This window comes from Alternaria ventricosa, assembly GCF_023758065.1.
Source record: "Alternaria ventricosa strain BMP 2768 chromosome Unknown scaffold_5, whole genome shotgun sequence".
NCBI lineage: Eukaryota > Fungi > Ascomycota > Dothideomycetes > Pleosporales > Pleosporaceae > Alternaria > Alternaria ventricosa.
Genome location: NW_026055685.1, coordinates 874,017 through 891,404, shown reverse-complemented (window position 1 = coordinate 891,404; position 17,388 = coordinate 874,017). Strand labels below are relative to the sequence as shown.

At 48.3% G+C, this 17,388-nt stretch overlaps 6 protein-coding genes and 1 non-coding gene across 7 annotated transcripts; 3 read left to right on the top strand and 4 right to left on the bottom strand.

Moving 5' to 3' along the window:
* Positions 1-111: 111 nt before the first annotated feature.
* Positions 112-1,992, bottom strand: J4E93_003670 (uncharacterized protein; the record flags this gene model as incomplete). Its single annotated transcript, XM_049341603.1, has 1 exon — positions 112-1,992. The coding sequence occupies one exon, from the start codon at positions 1,990-1,992 to the stop codon at positions 112-114; it is 1,881 nt and encodes a 626-aa protein (XP_049201108.1).
* Positions 1,993-2,368: 376 nt separating this feature from the next.
* On the bottom strand, positions 2,369-3,122 carry J4E93_003669 (uncharacterized protein; the record flags this gene model as incomplete). The annotated part of the gene is made up of 2 exons (XM_049341602.1): positions 2,369-2,772; positions 2,822-3,122. The coding sequence occupies 2 exons, from the start codon at positions 3,120-3,122 to the stop codon at positions 2,369-2,371; spliced, it is 705 nt and encodes a 234-aa protein (XP_049201107.1).
* A 2,949-nt stretch (positions 3,123-6,071) lies between these two features.
* On the bottom strand, positions 6,072-6,201 carry J4E93_003668. Its single transcript has one exon. It is a non-coding gene; the product is annotated as a tRNA-Thr (tRNA).
* A 421-nt stretch (positions 6,202-6,622) lies between these two features.
* Positions 6,623-7,216, top strand: J4E93_003667 (uncharacterized protein; the record flags this gene model as incomplete). Its single annotated transcript, XM_049341601.1, has 1 exon — positions 6,623-7,216. The coding sequence occupies one exon, from the start codon at positions 6,623-6,625 to the stop codon at positions 7,214-7,216; it is 594 nt and encodes a 197-aa protein (XP_049201106.1).
* A 232-nt stretch (positions 7,217-7,448) lies between these two features.
* Positions 7,449-10,268, top strand: J4E93_003666 (uncharacterized protein; the record flags this gene model as incomplete). The annotated part of the gene is made up of 2 exons (XM_049341600.1): positions 7,449-7,709; positions 7,770-10,268. The coding sequence occupies 2 exons, from the start codon at positions 7,449-7,451 to the stop codon at positions 10,266-10,268; spliced, it is 2,760 nt and encodes a 919-aa protein (XP_049201105.1).
* Positions 10,269-14,391: 4,123 nt separating this feature from the next.
* J4E93_003665 (uncharacterized protein) lies at positions 14,392-15,784 on the top strand (the record flags this gene model as incomplete). Its single annotated transcript, XM_049341599.1, has 3 exons — positions 14,392-14,706; positions 14,757-15,451; positions 15,505-15,784. The coding sequence occupies 3 exons, from the start codon at positions 14,392-14,394 to the stop codon at positions 15,782-15,784; spliced, it is 1,290 nt and encodes a 429-aa protein (XP_049201104.1).
* A 184-nt stretch (positions 15,785-15,968) lies between these two features.
* J4E93_003664 (uncharacterized protein) lies at positions 15,969-16,925 on the bottom strand (the record flags this gene model as incomplete). The annotated part of the gene is made up of 1 exon (XM_049341598.1): positions 15,969-16,925. One exon carries the CDS (start codon positions 16,923-16,925, stop codon positions 15,969-15,971), a length of 957 nt encoding a protein of 318 aa, XP_049201103.1.
* Between the last annotated feature and the right edge of the window lie 463 nt (positions 16,926-17,388).

The window sequence follows — 17,388 nt, the reverse complement described above, 5'->3', positions numbered from 1 at the left end:
ATCCAGACACACACACATCCACACATCTAAACGAGTACTTGATAATATTACTGTATCATACAACAGCTCTTACTATATACATCTCAAACTGAAGCTCCATATCGCAACACTCTAGTTCCTCTGCGCCCACGCATCAACCAACCCCTCATAAACCGTCACATCACCAAACCTCACCTCCCCACCCTCCACAAAGAAACTAACATCCGTACTGTCCCCATACCAACTCCTCACCCAAGTACTAACCGCAAACCTATCATTCGCATGCACCTCAACAACACCACCGTCAACCACAATCGTCAAATCCAGCGTCTCAACCATGGTCTCATTTCCATGTCCGCCCGCAACATCGAATAGGCGGAACTTGCCAGACTCATTGTCCGTGGGGATACCGTCGGTAGTCTGCGCCGCGGCAGAAGAGTTTGAACGGTCGATGATCATGCTTTCGTTGCTGAATTGGTAGTAGATGTTTGTGGATTCTTGGGGTCCGGAGAGGATGGTGAAACCCGCACGTACGTCGTCAGAGCGAGAGGGGAAGGTGATGGAGGCAGTCATCATCCAGTGCTTTGACTTTGGGCTTTCGGTGAACTTCGTTACGTTTGCCATGGATCCGCCAGATTGGGTTATGACGTTCGTGGCGTTGTCTTTGAATGCGGCGTATGGTTCCCGGGCGATCTTCTGGTGGAGAGTCGCGAGCGTGACGGTGCCGTTGTCGTTTTCGCAATCTATCCTCCATGCACCTTGCTCGCGTGAGAGCTCGTTGTCGATGACGTTTAGGTGGCCGACGCTGAGTTCACGGGGAAGGAGTAAGGATCCTGTCCAGTTTTGCTGGGGAGTTGGGAACTCATCGGTCAAGGTACCGTAGAAGTCGCCTGTGAGCCAGAGGTATGTGATGAATCGATCTGGGGAACCACTGGCCTTGCTGGCTTGAGAGTCCGCAGGAAGGACTTTACCAGCAGCAGCGTACGCAGATCGCCCAGCATCGAGTCGCCCAGCCATCGTAGGTTCGAAAGTCAGTTTACCGTCGACGAGCTCCTGCTTTCCGGCAACCCAGAGCATCTCCCTGTTGTCTGAGACTTGGGGTACAATAGGCTCGTAACTCCATTCCGCACCTATGGTGACAAAGATCTCTCCTTCCGGATTCGCACCTTGCTCGTCCAAAGCAAAGCAGTTGGCGACTTCAAAGTTGTAGCCCCAGCGCCCCGCCCAACCCTCATCCGTCCAGGTCGAATTCGCCGCTTCATGCCACCACTCGCCCAAGTACTCCCAGGTCTGGAACAAATCTCTGTCTTCGTCATCGTATTGGGCATACAGGAAGAGGCTCGGTCCTTTTCCGTGCACACCACCTGAGATGACCGTATACCACGTCCCATCCCGCTTGCCCAACAAGCCATCAACCTGCGAGTTCTGGAACACAAACGGATCGCGGAAACCGGTGACGTTGACAGCAAATGGTGGGTCAGGGATGACAGGACCGAACTCTGATTTTGTGAAGTTGCGTCCACCATCCGTGGCAAAGGCGAGTGATTGCGTCTCGCTTCCTTTGGTATACCGGATCGTCCATTGGATTGGCAGGAAGCTGACACTGGTGTACAGCAATGTTGGTGTACCGTTGACTCCCTTTTCGATTACGCTGCCGTCGAAGACAGCAACGGGGTCGTTGATGCCGCCAGCGCGGATGAACGGCTCGGAGTTGGGGTTCAGGTCGTTGTATGTAACCAAGTCGTTTGTAGTTGCGCCTGATGCACCCAGATGCAGGTATCCCACGTGGAAGAGGCCGGTTTCAGGGTCGGTGTAGTGCATACACGGGTCTCCGATCTGTCCAAACGCTGGGAGAACGTGGGCCTTCGGTCGCCATGTGTCGAAAAGCGAGGCATTAGCTAGAGTGGAGAGGTTCGGTGGAGCAGCATTGTAATCAATGGACTCTTGACGAGGAATGATATGGCTTGCTGTTAGTGCTGCAAGAGACACCAAGACAGGAGATGAGCGCCTCATGGTTGTAGAAAGTTGAGATGACTGAGGTACTTCCGCACAATACCAACACGCGATGCCATTCTTATTGCTGCCGTCAGATCCAAGTTCCTTCGTTCCCCCGATTACCCGCACAATGACGACGATAGTAACAAAGCGCGCAAAAGCTCCCCCGCAAAAGCACCGGGAGATTACTCGGCTTAACTTGGTGGCCTGGTGATTGGTTGAAAACGTTCGGAGTCTCGCTAGCGAGTAATGTAGGAACCTGTCGGACCGAGAATCGGCTTGGTAGCACCGCGACGCGTCGTGACGCAGAGTTTACCACTCCAACAGACGCGTCAAAAGAGACTGGGCGGGATACGGGATACGAGTGTCCATTGATGCTTGGGCAGATTCGCCCTTACGAGGCAGCATGTTCCTGCTTCTGCTTCGGAAACATGAAGAGAATATCTCCACCTTCAACTCCGGCATTCTTGAGCGGGTTGCCCTCTCCTTCTGTGCAGTTTCCGATTATCTCATCATATCCACAGCGTAGGTAGAAGCGCTCGTTCCCTTTGCTAGCCACGACACTTGCATGGACGTCTTCTTCTCTTGCGCGGTCCAGCCCCCAGCTGACCAGTTCTCGCCCGAGCGATTTGCCAGCATAGTCCGGATGAACACCGAGGATGTCGAGATACCAGTTGTTTCTGCGGTCGCCATCCCAGTGGTGCTTGAAGTAGGGCATAGTTTCCTCCAAGATGTTGCGCTTGGTGGGGTCAAGAGCCCGATTCGTTGTTGAGGAGAGAGGTTGAAAAGCATCCGGTCCTGTACATGTGTTAGCAGACTAGTTGATTCAAGAGTCGGAAATACACACCGACATCAACCCACTCGCTCTCCACCCTGCGCTTCCCCTCGTCATCACCCTGTCTATTCCAGATAGCTGCGCCAGCAATCTTTTCTTCTCCATCTACCGTCGTTGTTGCAACAAGAAGCCTCTCGCTGGGTGTCTTCCAGTGCTCCCGCAGGTACTCGGACCAGAAAATCTTGACATCGTCTGGATATTGGCCGCGGTGAGGATGCAGAGTCTGGCCAAAAAGCGATTCATCAAAGAATGCCTTCGCCAGGAGAAATGCCATGGCGGGCTCATCGGCCGGTGTTGCTGGGCGAATGGTCATTGTGTGAGGGGTACTCAGGTATGATTAAGTAGGTACATAAGGGTGATAAAGCATGTAGAGTACTTCTAAACAAGTAAAATTTACAAGAAAATAGGCCCTCTACCTACCTATAGTAATAAATGCTTAGTAATAGTCTTAGGCTAAAAAGCTTAGGTAGAAGCTATAAATAAAAATCTCTTTAAATTTATTAGAAGGTACCTCTATATAATAAGTACTAGTGCCTTATGCCTAATTTTGCAGACTCTGTTTAGTAAAAAGACGTTAAAAGACGCCTAGCTTTTGTTCTAGGACCGCTAGGAGATTTTAAAATTTTAATATATTTAGTGTATATTGCTATTAGTACTAAGGCTTCTAACTAATAATATATTACTTTTAAGGCCTCGCTAAGAAGAGAAACTTTTTAACGCCTTACTATATTTAATCTTTAGCTATTAATATAACACAACTTAAGCTAATAAAGATAACTACTCTCTTAGTTCTTAAGAGCAACTATAATAGTAGAACGCTAATATAGCTGCTATCTATTTAATAGTATTATTACACTAGAAGTAGGCCTTAAACGCTTTATTCTCTTTAGTTTATTTATTACTACTTTAGCTAAGAATTTTAATAAACGCCTTACGCTAGTATATAATAGCTACCTTTATCTCTATAGGTAGAGCTATCTATAGCCTAAGCTTATATATAAAGTTATAGGTATAAATAGTATAAATAATTAATAGATTACTCTAAGTAAAAAAAGTAACGCTAGTAATATAATAACTATCTTATTACTCTTTTTAAAGTAAGTATAGCCTATAAAAAAACTTCTATATATTACTAGTAAGTTGCTTAAAGGCTTAGCTATAATAGAGAACTATAGAAAGTCTTAGTCTATATATTAAAAGTCTTTATAGTAGTAGTATAATAATCTTAATAGTATTAATAGTATTAATAGTAGTAATAGTTTTAGTAGTTTTAAAATATAATATAAAATAAGTAAAGTAGGCTTTAAGAGCTCTAATAATAGCCTCTATAATAGCCTTAATAATAGTTTATATAATAATTACTAGAATAGCCTAACTAAGAGCTTTCTTTTTAGTAGTAGTCTTAGAGTAGTCTATAAAAGCTTTAATAAGCAACGTAGTATAAGAATATAATTAATATAAGTATAAAAAGAGATAATATAACTAGTAATAAGATTAGCTTTAAACTTACTAACGCTAGAAAAACTTATAAAAGAGTAGTAACGTAGTTAAGAGCTTATTTAGTATACGTATTAGTATAGCTTTTAGTATTAGATTTAAGCTACTATTTATATCTTTAATAAGTCTTTAGATCTCTAATTTTACTATAAGCTATAAAATAAGAATAGAGGTAGAGAATAGAGGGTATATATACAGAAGCACAATTTTGTAAGCTAAGATTTTAGTATTTTATTACTTTATAATCTATAGCTTAGTTAGTTATAAGCTATTAAGAATATATAATTATATTATAATTCTCTCTACTATAGTATAGGTAGATATTAGTATTTATAGAATAGTTACCTTACTACTCTAAATTTTAAAAGCTTTAACTACGCTAAAAGTAGTAGCGCTAAGAACCTAAGCTTTAGCCTACCTAACGCCTACACCTCTAAATATAAGATTTTAACCTTTTTAGAAATATATCTTTTTATATACTAGTAATAGACTTTACTCTTTTTAGACTAGTTTACGCTATAGAATTAGTTTACTAATAAAAATATAATAAGTACTATAAAACTCTATAAGCTCTTTTAGGTATAAAGAAATAACTAAAGTTATAAAGTATAGTTATAGTAGTAAAAGAAAGCTTTAGACGCATATAATTCTACTCTAATTCTTCTCTTTTTTCTCTTTTATACTATATTACCTAGAATACTAAGTATATACTATTAGTTATTACTACTACTTTTACTAACTTAAAAGCTTTAAAAATATTTTCTACATTTAGCTACTACGCTTTAGTAGCTCTACTTACTTCTATAAAGCTTAAAAACTCTATACTTATAATACTATAATAAACTAGTATTAACACTTTTACGCTATAGATTATTAAGATAATCTAAATACTACGCAGCTTTCTTAAGCTTAAGCCTAATATTTAAGTAGCTACTTTTACTTTTATATACTTTAGTAGTAAGAAAAAAGTTTAAAATATTAATAGTAAAGCTATAAAGTTACTAATAAAAGAAGAAGTCTATCTAGTTATAAATATAGAATAGTAAGTTTTTCTAGATACTATAAAGGTTAATAAACTTAACTTTATAATAGTAATATACTACTTAGAATACTAAATATAAGCTATAGAGAAGCTAAAGTTAAAGATTAACTTTAATATTATTATAAATAAAAATAAGGCAGCGTTTATAAAGTTATTATTAGATACTAAGAATATTATATAGGTTAGCTTAGTATTAAGGTACCTTAGCGTCTAAGAATGCTTTATAGTAGCGTATAGTATATAGAAAGAATGCTAAAATAGGTATAATTACTAAAATTTAATAAAATTAGAATAAGTAGTTAATTAACAAACTCTAATACTAAAGTACTAACTAAAACGCGACCGGTACTTAGGTATAGTGGGGAAAGCGCGAGCAGCAGATAGAAGGCACCTTCTCAGATGTAGAAACTCACGAAGCACTGCGCCACGAACTTGCGAATAGTGCGGGTTGCCTTGAAAACGTATAAGGAAGAAGAGTGTCTTGTTAGAGAGGTCGCGAAGTGCTCAGCTACGCAGGTCCTAGGATATAGTTTATTAGTCGAGCCCGAAGCAACGGTTCTCAAAGTCATTGGTGGCAGAACGTGGTAACAATCAACCCAGTCTAAGATCAAGTTTTTGCTTGTGATGTGCGGCAACAACGCTGTATTCTCTATTCTATGCATGCAAAAAAGGGAAGAGGTTCAAGCTGAAGTCCATCGCGAACGCAAAAAAAGAAGTGATGGGTCTTACCGCGACTCGAACGCGGGGCCTCTCGCAAGCTGTGCTTGGGTTTACCCCTAGGATTTGTTAGGATTTGAAGGCAGCGAATTATGTCTAGATTGACTTACTAAGCGAGAATCATACCACTAGACTGGTATTTGTTAGCTGGTGTTGATGCTGAATGGATGTGGTGATGTCTGACCCATAAGACCGCGTAACACGTGATTTGATGGCAACTTGAGGAATTGAATACAATATAATGTGATTGAGAAAACAGCTGGGAGAGGGCGGAAGTGCTGGTGAGGTTAGGGCGCTCACGATGGTCCACCATTAGCGAACCCTCGAGAAAATGGGTCCCACTTCGAACTCCGAGAGTGGAGAACACGCCTGGGCTAGTAAGGCTAGATTTGCGCCCTTCAAGAGCAACATCTCGAAGGCAGCCTCGTATTTAAAGTGAGCAGAGACGTGTTGCAATCAAGCTTGGTACCAGTGGACATCCACTACGCCTGCGATCCTCGCGGCATCTTCAAAAGCCTCATTATCCCTCCGCAGCACAAGGACTCACTTACACCGACATGTCCGAGCTTCCAAACATACGAATTCGCGACGCCGAGTTCCCCGTCGACAAGCAGGTGGTGGGGCAGCTGTTCAAGGCGTACGCGGAGTCATTGCCCATCAGCCTCGACTTTCAGAATTTTGACCACGAATTGGCGGAACTACCTGCCAAATACGCAACTGAGAAGGGAGGGGCTGTTTGGCTGCTGGTCTCCTCGGCAGCAGACGGGGAAAGCCACGAAAGTACCGCCGGCTTCAGCACCACAAGAGAGAACGAGCGAGCCATAGGGTGCATAGCCATCCGACCCTTCTTCGCGACGCCCACCACGGCTGAATCTGCAGCACTGCTAGCACAATCGACATCACCACCCACCAAGACATGCGAACTTAAGCGCTTGTTTCTCGCGCCAGAAACGCGGGGAATGCGTCTCAGCAAACCATTGATGGAAATTGCGCTCTCGCATGCGAAGAAGCTAGGTTATAAAGAGATGCTGCTCGACACACTACGCAGCATGAAGACTGCAAGAAAGCTGTATGAGGGATACGGTTTTGAGGAGATTGACAGCTATTACGAGAACCCAGAGGACGCAGTGTTCTATCGATTAAAGCTCTAAGGTCGCGTTGGCTGGACTGTAGTCGCGTCGCGGGACGGGTGGACAAAAGTAATTAAAGTTCAGGCGTGATCGCGCGTCGAGAACATCGTCATCGATTTTCCACTTAGCGCGTCCCCTTCATCGCGACCGCGTTCCACTGCATGCGGTCATCACCACATACCCCTGGCGCTAGATACAATACCATCGTTTCCATTGATCCTGTTTTAAAACAATCTTTCTCATCGCACGCGACATGACCGTTTCCCCTGTTACCAGCGCAATGTCTGGATCGCACTCTACACCCGCTTCATCGCCACCACCAGCCGACATGGATTCAGAGAGTGTACCGCAGTCGATGCAGCAGGAGGAGAAGCGCATGAGAACGCAACGCGAAAAGGATGACGCGAAACGCGAAGCACAACTAGAGAAGGAGAGGCAAGAAGACATCAAGAGTGGCAGGGAGGTACTCGACAAGAAGTTCCAGCAATTGGAGTTCTTGATGAACAAGAGCAAGGTCAGTTCATCTCTGAGACAGTGCGTCTTATTGCTCTGAATGATTGCTAACGTATAGCAGCTGTATGCATCGGTTATGCTTGCGCAGATGCAGCAGCAAGAAGAACAGGAGCACGAGCAAGACGAGAAGACGAACGGACAGACTTCGAAGCGCGAAAAAATTGCCGATACAACAGCAGCAGCATCGCAGCGACGGGCTACGCGCGGATCCACGGCCAACGGCGCGATAACGGCGAAGCAGGAAGAAGAGGATGCGACACCAAAGAAACGCGCGGGCAGACCAAAGAAGACAGACACCAAGGGCCGTGGTAGACCCAAGAAGCAGACTTCGGACATAGCGAGCTACTTCAGCAAGGCTGATTTAGAAAAGAAGGCAGGCAATCAGGACATGGGAGAGGCCTTGAAAGAAGCAGCAGAGGACGACAAGGACCATGTGAAGACGGGTGACATCGGCATGACAGACCTCAAATCTGCGCGGCAGCCGAAATTGGTCACTGGAGGAACCATGCGATCATATCAACTCGAGGGCCTTGAGTGGATGGTGTCACTCTACAACAACGGCATCAATGGCATTCTGGCAGACGAAATGGGCCTCGGCAAGACCATTCAGACAATCGCCATGCTCGCACATCTATGGGAGAACAAGTCGTACGGGCCATTCCTGATCGCCGCGCCGCTCAGCACCACAAGCAATTGGGTCGCAGAGTTTGAGAAATGGACACCAAGCATGCCGGTCATGCTATACCATGGTGATAAGAAGGAACGCGAAAGGCTGCGCAAGACTAGGCTACGGAACCCCGGTACCGCTGACTTCCCTATCATGGTCACCAGCTACGAGATTTGCATGAACGATCGCAAGTACCTTACAAGTTTCGGCTGGCAGTTCATCATCATCGACGAAGGACATCGCATCAAGAACCTTGACTGCCGACTGATTCGCGAATTGCAACAGTTCCAGTCCGCAAACCGTCTCCTCATCACCGGTACGCCATTGCAGAACAATCTTGTGGAGCTGTGGTCACTGTTGCATTTCCTACTGCCAACGGTATTCGACAAGTTATCTACGTTTGAGAGCTGGTTCGACTTCTCTGGGCTGAAGGACAAATCGAGTTTCGAACAGCTGCTATCCGAGGAGCGACAGCAGTATCTGGTGAAGTCACTACATGCTGTTTTAAAGCCATTCTTGCTGCGACGAGTCAAGACAGACGTCGAAAGTTTGATGCCTAAGAAACGCGAGTACGTTTTGTACGCACCGTTGACCTCCATGCAACGCGAGCTGTATCAGGCCATTCTAGATGGCACCAGCCGATCCTACCTGGAAGAAAAGGCCGTTGAACGGTTGAGCATTGGGCTCAGCAGCCGAGCAGGCACACCATTGAGCATCCGCAGCAACAACGGCAGTCTGAAGCGTAAAGCTATGAGCAGCAGAGAAACACCAAGCAAGAGCGCGAAGACATCTCGTGCAGGTACACCCGCGTCCGTCGCCTCAACAAGAAGCCGAGGCCGACCAAAGAAGAACTACGAAGAAGTGAGTGATGATGAGTACTTCGATGGACTGGACAAGCCAGAATCGGAGGAAGAAGAAGAGGACCTGAGTTCTGATGCTGAAGAGGAGAGAACGCGAGCCGCGACTTTCGAAATCGCAAAGCGTCAGCTCATGCAGAAGAAGCTTGGTAACCCCATCATGCAACTCCGGCTGTGCTGTAACTCACCATACAGCTTCTTCAACCCTTTCATAAGAGCGGACACCGACGGAGCCGAAACATTCGCATCAGAGACAGAGCCGGATGAAACCATCGTGTCAACATCTGGCAAGATGCTTCTCCTCGATGCACTTCTCCCCGAACTAATCCGTCGCGGCCACAAGGTCCTCATCTTTTCTCAATTCACCACCACTCTCGACCTACTAGGCCATTACCTCGACCTACGCTCCTGGAACTACGCCCGCATCGATGGATCTGTCGCACAAACAGACCGTCAAGACCAGATCCTAGCCTTCAACAAGCCATCTACCACAAAGGAGGCTGCGGACATCTTCATCCTATCCACCCGCGCCGGTGGCCAAGGCATCAACCTCGCAGCAGCAGATACGGTCATCCTCTTCGACAGCGACTGGAACCCTCAGCAAGATCTCCAAGCCATGGACCGCGCCCATCGCATCGGCCAAACCCGCAACGTCATCGTCTACCGCTTCGCAACACGCAACACAGTCGAGCAGAAACTGCTTGAATCTGCAGAAGCGAAGCGTCGGTTGGAAAAGCTTGTCATTAGGAAAGGTGGCGTACGGAATGACCGGGGCGGCACGCGGGGTAATGAGAAGGAGCAAGAGGTTGAGGAATTACAGAAGCTGCTTAGGAGAAGCGATGGAGAGAAGTTTGATGTCGAGGCTACGGAAAGTGGGAAGGTGTTGGGGAAGAAGGAGTTGGAGATCTTGTTGGATAGGAGTGATGAGGCGTATGAGAGGGCGGAGAAGGGATTGGATATTGGTGGCGAGGGTGCTGTCTTCCAGGCTGTGGGGAAGAGAGAGGAAGGTGCTCTTATGGAGGGACTGAGAGCGTAGTTTAGTTGGTGAGCTTTGGATTTTTTTGAATACCCAGTATGTTTACAACAAATGCCGGCTTATTATCGCGTGGTGCTGTAACTTGGATGGTTGATCGAAAGTGGCTCGACGCCCCATTTGAAGCCTCCTAGGCATATTCGGGCGCGCATCGCCAAGGGCTCAAAGCGGTTATACATTGTCTCATGGACCTAGTGTGCATGTCTCCATGCCACGGGTAGAGATGCCTCCAGATGGGTCTGATGCCCGTATACGACTTCAATGGTGGATCCTCGGGTGGCTGGGTGGCTGCTTCCTCCCTTGCAGGTCAACGCGTCATGGGCGCGTTGCGATTCCCCGCTTTGCAACCCTTCTGTTGTCCTCACACCAAACGTCGGATTGACTACTGAGATCGAACGATGGTTTTTGTGTGCCGTACGCGCGCCATGGATGCCCGATGCATTGCGCCTCATTAAAGCTGATCAACAGACAGCCTCGCGCGACGCGGATTACAGCGGCTAATACATGCTTTCGGAACAGGCCAACTTACCCGGTAACGCAACCCCATCATGGATGGTACCTTGCATCGAACTTACTCTCCAGATGTCAGAAAACCTTCAAATATGACGTTCCGGCATTACCATGTCATCGCTACTATCAAATTTCGGTATCGTCAGCATCTTGCATTTAGCCTTTTTCAACACGCGAACGTTCATAAATCTACGAGGCACACGTGGGCATGTGCCGGGAAAAGTATCAGATGCCCCACAACACCGCTCGGTTGGTTGCATGTAGCATCCACCATGCTTCTTTGCGGCTACGAGTACGACCATACTGGACGACGCGATAACAGCGGATCCATGAATCAGGCTGTGACGCCTGGAAAGCAAGTAGAATACGCTCTTTGATCTCAATGGCCTCTACAACCTCTCAAACCCGTCAAAAGAGCCTTTTCGTATGTCTTCCCACACATGCGCAACCGCAACAGGCCCCACAAAGATACCCATCGGTTGGCCTCTATATTAGCAATAACGTGGATACCCATAAACACTTGCACGACCATCAAAGCTTACAGTTTCAATTTACAAGACGAGTTTGGCACTGTCTTTTCATTGGTCTATGGCTGGTTTTCAGACTTGAAGGAGCCTCACATGCACTTGGCCAAGTACTCAGTAAACACGTTTGCTATATTGTATGAGTAGGTCATTCATTGTCGCCTGGATGTCTCTCCCTAGCTTCCGTGAGGCCATGTGAAAATGCGATTAATACCTGGGTTTGCTCACTGAAAACGTCTGGTTTACCTGGTATCTCAGCAACCTTTCCAGGAAGCCTACCATGTACTGGACATTAATCGGCCTGGCAGGAGCCTTGAGTTTCTCAGGCGTCTCAGCTCTAGTTGACCAATCGATCAAGACTACACTCGTTGTGCATCCACGAGGACCGCTACACGCATCAGAAAGCATCTATTACACCATTTCGCAAAATCTCCAGAAACGCAATACTACGACACCGAACCTCTACTCTCGCTCTCTTCACTACTTGTTCCCTCGACAAGCGGCGGGACGCTGTGGTGCCGATTTCAGTAACCAGAGATGCGGTGGTAACCAGTGCTGCTCAAGTTATGGCTACTGTGGGACTGAGTTCGAGGTATGCACAATCCCAACATCTCGATTTCACGCAAGCTTACGGGGGGTCTCTTTAGTTCTGCGGCGTCATAGTTGGGTGTCAGCCTGACTTCGGAAGGTGTGGTGATGCAGCACCAGAGCCCACCACAACACCTACGCCCATACCGACTCCCACCCCTCTACCGCCTACAAGCTCAGTCCCTGTCCCCTCGAGCTCATCTGCTCTCCCACCACTCCCATCCGGCACGCTCATCCCATCGACGAATGGGCAATGCGGAAACGCGACCACATGTGCCGGCTCCGCCTTCGGAAGCTGCTGCTCGGAGTACTACTATTGTGGTAACTCCGTAGACTTCTGCGGCACTGGATGTCGTCTTGGCTTTGGAACTTGTGGCGTGGCACCACCACCAGGCTCTTCCTCTGTGCCAGCCCCTGCCCCCAGCAGCTCCTCAACCAGACCGTCGCCCATGCCAACTACTACTTCTACACCAGGACCAATACCAACAACCAGTCAGACCTCCTCTGCGGCGCCCGTTCCGACCAACGTTAGCACTGGCGGACGGTGTGGAGCAGATGGGAATGGCCAGACCTGTACGGGTAGTACTTTCGGGAGATGCTGTTCAAGCTATGGGTGGTGTGGCAATGATGAACTTGACTACTGTAGACTGTCGTGGGGTTGTCAGCCGCAGTTCGGAACGTGTACTTAGTCACAGCCTTATCAACGGTGCAGAAAAGTCGGTCAAGCTCTTTGATGAGTGCAGTAACGGCCTTGGTGAGCCACAAGACAGTATACACGGGAGCAAAGAGTTGTCCATAGATTGTGTTAGCATGTTCACCTCATCCATACATAACAGCTGGTATTCGAAGATTATGCGTGGGTCTTTGCGCCCCTATGTGAAGTTTCCTCCCGAACGGTTGAGAGCCACCGGAGAGTGCCGGATATACAAACTTGAGCCTCGTCACATACATTGGCAGCGGAGAATGCCATACTACGTGTGATGGAGAAACAACACTAGCATCAATGAAAAGTGTTACCAAGATCACGAAGTATTGCACTGTTGACAGGGCAGCTCTGATGCCTCCGCCAAACCCAATCGTACATCCTACATTCATCGTGCAAGGCCTAGACACAATTTCTATGTCTTCAAGTGGATACTATGATACCTTGAACCTGTTCAGCATTGGCCTTTACCGGCAGCATGGTGCTCTATTCTGGTAGTCGGCTGTGAGGAACCAACCTGAAGATTGTGATTGGCCATGTCCTTGTGCTTGATCAAAGCGCACGCTACGGTGTGACAACTACCACCTCCTATTCTCATAGTGTGTCCCAGTAATCGCACGTGTACCGGCGATGTTGGTGTTATGACACTCCTGACGGAAAATATCGGCTGCAGTAGACCTAGCGAAAGCGAAAGATTCACCTAGGTACGTAGCGCCAGGGTGAACGACAGGTACTAGTGTGTCTAGATCTTGAGATCGAAAAAGAAAAGTCCGGGGAAAATGCCCTGCGCAAACAAATTTTGGTAGCGGAGATGGGAGCAGTGGTCGAAGGACTCCATGCCGATCTCTGCCGGTAACATCGCGTGCCTCCACACCTAGGCATCTCCTCGGTTTTGTGCAAAATGCTACACTTCACAGCCACATGCGTCCGCAGCAGCGCCTTCATCCACAACCCAAGAAAACTAGTATACAGTTGGCACGCTGCAAGATCGATCAAGTGCGTCTGTGACGTACGATCTTGGCAGCCTAGGAGAGCAGAGAGTTTACCATCAACTTCGCCGTCATTGGCCCAAGGCGCTTTGACCGAGGCAACTTTCCAAACATTTTACTGCCCGTCTTTTGACAAATTTCCTCCAGGGGTGTCTAAGTTGCATCGGAAGTAGCGTTGTGCAGATCTCACGATGCTTTGGTAAACGGGAAGCTGACCGTTCCCCATAATTGGGTACGAGCTTTGATCCTGTTGGTTCGGGCACGCTAACATCCGGAGGGTACCCCTGGTAAGTGCCGCCAACTACCGCATCGTGCATACCAACTTCAGCCAGGTCTTAGACCTTTGAGGACGGCTAGTATCATAACTCTCGCAGGTGCCTCCTGTTCGGCGCGGGTGGCGGTTGCTTGACATTGGCCACAACCCACTTGCGCCCCATCTGACCTTTCTTCCTCGGGCACTACCCCGGATCCATAGGTAATAGTCTGGCGCCTAAGGTTCCGATCGAGAGCAGTTCACGAATCACAGGCGGGTGGTTGTCATCTCCACCTGCTCCCGTGCAGCCCAAAGCGTCTCTGGAGATGGCCGTCGCCCGTTGTGTACTATCGACCAAGAGATCGACAGCGGGGTCTTTGTTGAACGACCAGGTCAACCGCGGCCATACTCACGTCGCCGATGCGCGTCATGCAGACTATGGGTGACAGCAAACGTGATGGCGATGTTGGGTACGTACCTGCAGATTGGTATATAGCATGCCCGACCCATCTGGTCTATATTTCATTGCCAGCATCAAGTCTTCTCATCAATCACAAACATGCACTTCTCTTCTCTTCAATTAGCTTTAATCGCCGCGGCGCCTCTTGCCAGCGCTTGGCCAACCGCCATCTTGGACGCTGCTGGTCATGATCCCGAGCTCCTAAAGCGCGCCGAGGAGGCCGCGAGACTGGTGAAGTTGCAAGGCCGTCAAGGTGGCGCAGGTGCTGCGACAGCAATCTTTGAGCCAGTGCCTAAATTCGACGCAAAGGCCCAGTACATCAACATCTCCAAGGGTAGCGGCCACGAGTACGTTGCTCCAGGAGCGGATGACCTCCGAGGACCTTGCCCTGGTCTTAACGCTTTCGCCAACCACGTAAGTCCTCCACTGTGTCCTACTTAGTTGACGATACTAACACGTTAAAGAACTACCTACCCCACAATGGATACGCCACTGTTGCACAATACATCGAAGCCACCCAAAAGGTGGTAGGCATGGGCCCCGTCCTGTCGACCTTCCTCTCAGTTCTTGGTGGCGCCCTCGACGGTGACCTTCTTAGCTGGTCCATGGGTGGCACGCCATCCATCGCGCAAGCAGGCGTCACAGGTACCCTGGGCAATGGGCTGAGCGGCTCCCACAACAAGTACGAAGCCGATGCTTCGCCAACAAGGCCCGACCTTTACCAGGCTGGCAACAATTACAAGACTGTTGCTAGCCAGTTCCAAGAGCTGATTGACTACTCACCCGGTGGTGTCGTCACCTTGGACAGCTTGACTGAGTTCCGAAGCCACCGCTTCGATGTGCAGAAGCAGACTAACCCCTACTTCTTCAACGGACCATTCTCCGGTGTGTTGGTGCAACCTGCTGCGTACACCTTCATCTTCCGCTTCATGGCCAACCACACTGCTCAAGACCCCACTGGTATCCTCCCATACGACGTCCTCAAGTCGTGGTTCGGTATTGAGGGAAACAACGGTAACTACAGGGCTGTCCAGGGCGGAGAGAAGATCCCAGAGAACTGGTACCGTCGTGCTCTTGAGTACCCTTACGAGACCACCTACTTCCTTGCGGATGCTGTCAACGCTGCTCTTCTCCACCCCAAGTTCCTCGACATTGGCGGGTACGTTCATCCTCCTCTGAAATTGCGTAAAACTCTTACTAACACACTTTCAGAAACACTGGTACTCCCAACTCTTTCGTCGGTGTTGATGTTGCCGACTTGACTGGCGGTGTCTTCAACGGCGCTTCTCTCCTCGAGGGCAACAACCTTGGCTGCTTCGTCTACCAGGCATCAGCCCAAGGCAAGGCCGACATTCTTCTCGGACCCCTCAACGCCCTCACCAGTGCCATCGGAAGCCTGATCGGACCTCTTGGCTGCCCAGAGTTGATGACGCTCGACAAGAACTTGCTCAAGCAGTTCCCCGGCTACACCAAGTCGCCCGTCTACGGTTAGAACAGGTGGAAAAGGAAAGGAATAATGTATATAGTTAGTAAGATGTCAGGTGTAAAGACGTCCTGACAGTAGTATAACGAAATGAACATAATGATACGACTTCACAACCTCTGACCTCTCCTTGCGATGCTTTCAATTGTGTGTTGCCCCTTGCTAAAGCAAAAGTGTTGAGGAGTATTATGGTTCATGACTTTTGCTTTTCGCCGTCAATGAAGTCACGAATGGTCTGTTCGAGCCCAATGTCTTCACTAAACCCTAGATCTCTCGCTCTCGCCGTATCGTACTTCGCCGGCCAGCTCAATACGATCCTCTGCGTAGTCTCATCTCTCTTCTCTTTCACCAAAGCTCTCGTCTCCTTTCCAGCGACCTTTTCCAAAGCGTCCAAGATTTCTCCGCTCGTAGCTGTGTAACCGGGTAACAGCACTTGGCGGAAGTGCCCAAACTTTTCCGCCGGAACTTTAATGGCGTGCACGAGGTTGGTCGCCAGTGCGCGCGGTGAAGTAAGCCATATGCCAATGCTCGGGTCGACCGGTAGCTCTGATTCCTTTCCATGGATCGGCTCGCGTACAATGCCAGAGACGAAAGACGAAGCCGCAGCAGTCGGTGCGCCTGCTCTTACGAAGACAGTTGGCAGGCGCACGACTCGTCCGTCAATAAGCCCACGCCGCGAATAGTCGTTGAGAAGGAACTCAATCATGAGTTTCTGTGTGCCATAGCTCGACTCTGGCATGGGAACAATGTCCGTCTCTGTTGCTACGTTTTCTACTGCCTTCCGGCCAAACACTGCGCAGGAAGACGTGAAGACTACTTTGATCCCTGGTCGCTTGGTCCGGATGGTATCTAGTAACTGGCGTACAGATTCGAAGTTGACTTTAAGACCAAGCTCAAGGTTCGCTTCGCTACCACTCGACATGATGCCATGTAGAATATACACGGCATCCGGCGATTGGGCGATGAGGTCTTCGCATGCGGAAAGCGAGGTGAGATCTGCCGACGTGCATTGCACGTTCTGCGACGATGTTGGATTGGGAGGCGGGTTAACGTCGGCTAAAATGAGTGCATCTGCGGTGTTTGTCTCGATGAGTTTCTTTGCCAGAATCTGGCCGACAAAGCCGCCGGCCCCGGTGATTAAGACCTTCATGTTGATCTCTGAACGACGGATGTGAATTTGAAGTAGGACTTGAAGTAAGGCTTGGAGTCATGTTTCTTAATGCTGCTGAATGATGCCGTACTTAACATTGTCGACGGTTCGGTGACGATACCGATGTACAAAGTGGGGAAGTGTGGGGACGGCGCCTGCCCCGGATCATTGTCGGCCGAGTTTGTTCCTACTGCCTCTTCATAACGAAGGATTCTCAACCATTACGCCATGCATGAGCGTTTCCATACATTCTCATTGAACGCAAATATATCTCAGTGTCGCACATCTCATACTTCCAAGGTTCATCCATTCCAGGTCAATATAACCACGATGTCAGCATCCAAGAGCCTAGTGAAAAACCTGCTCGTAATTTCGTCGGTTAAAGACCCCGATGGGGTGCATGCAGCTATAACATGACTAGTGACGACGTTGATCCGTGATAATCTGGGGTACTAGAAAAGGT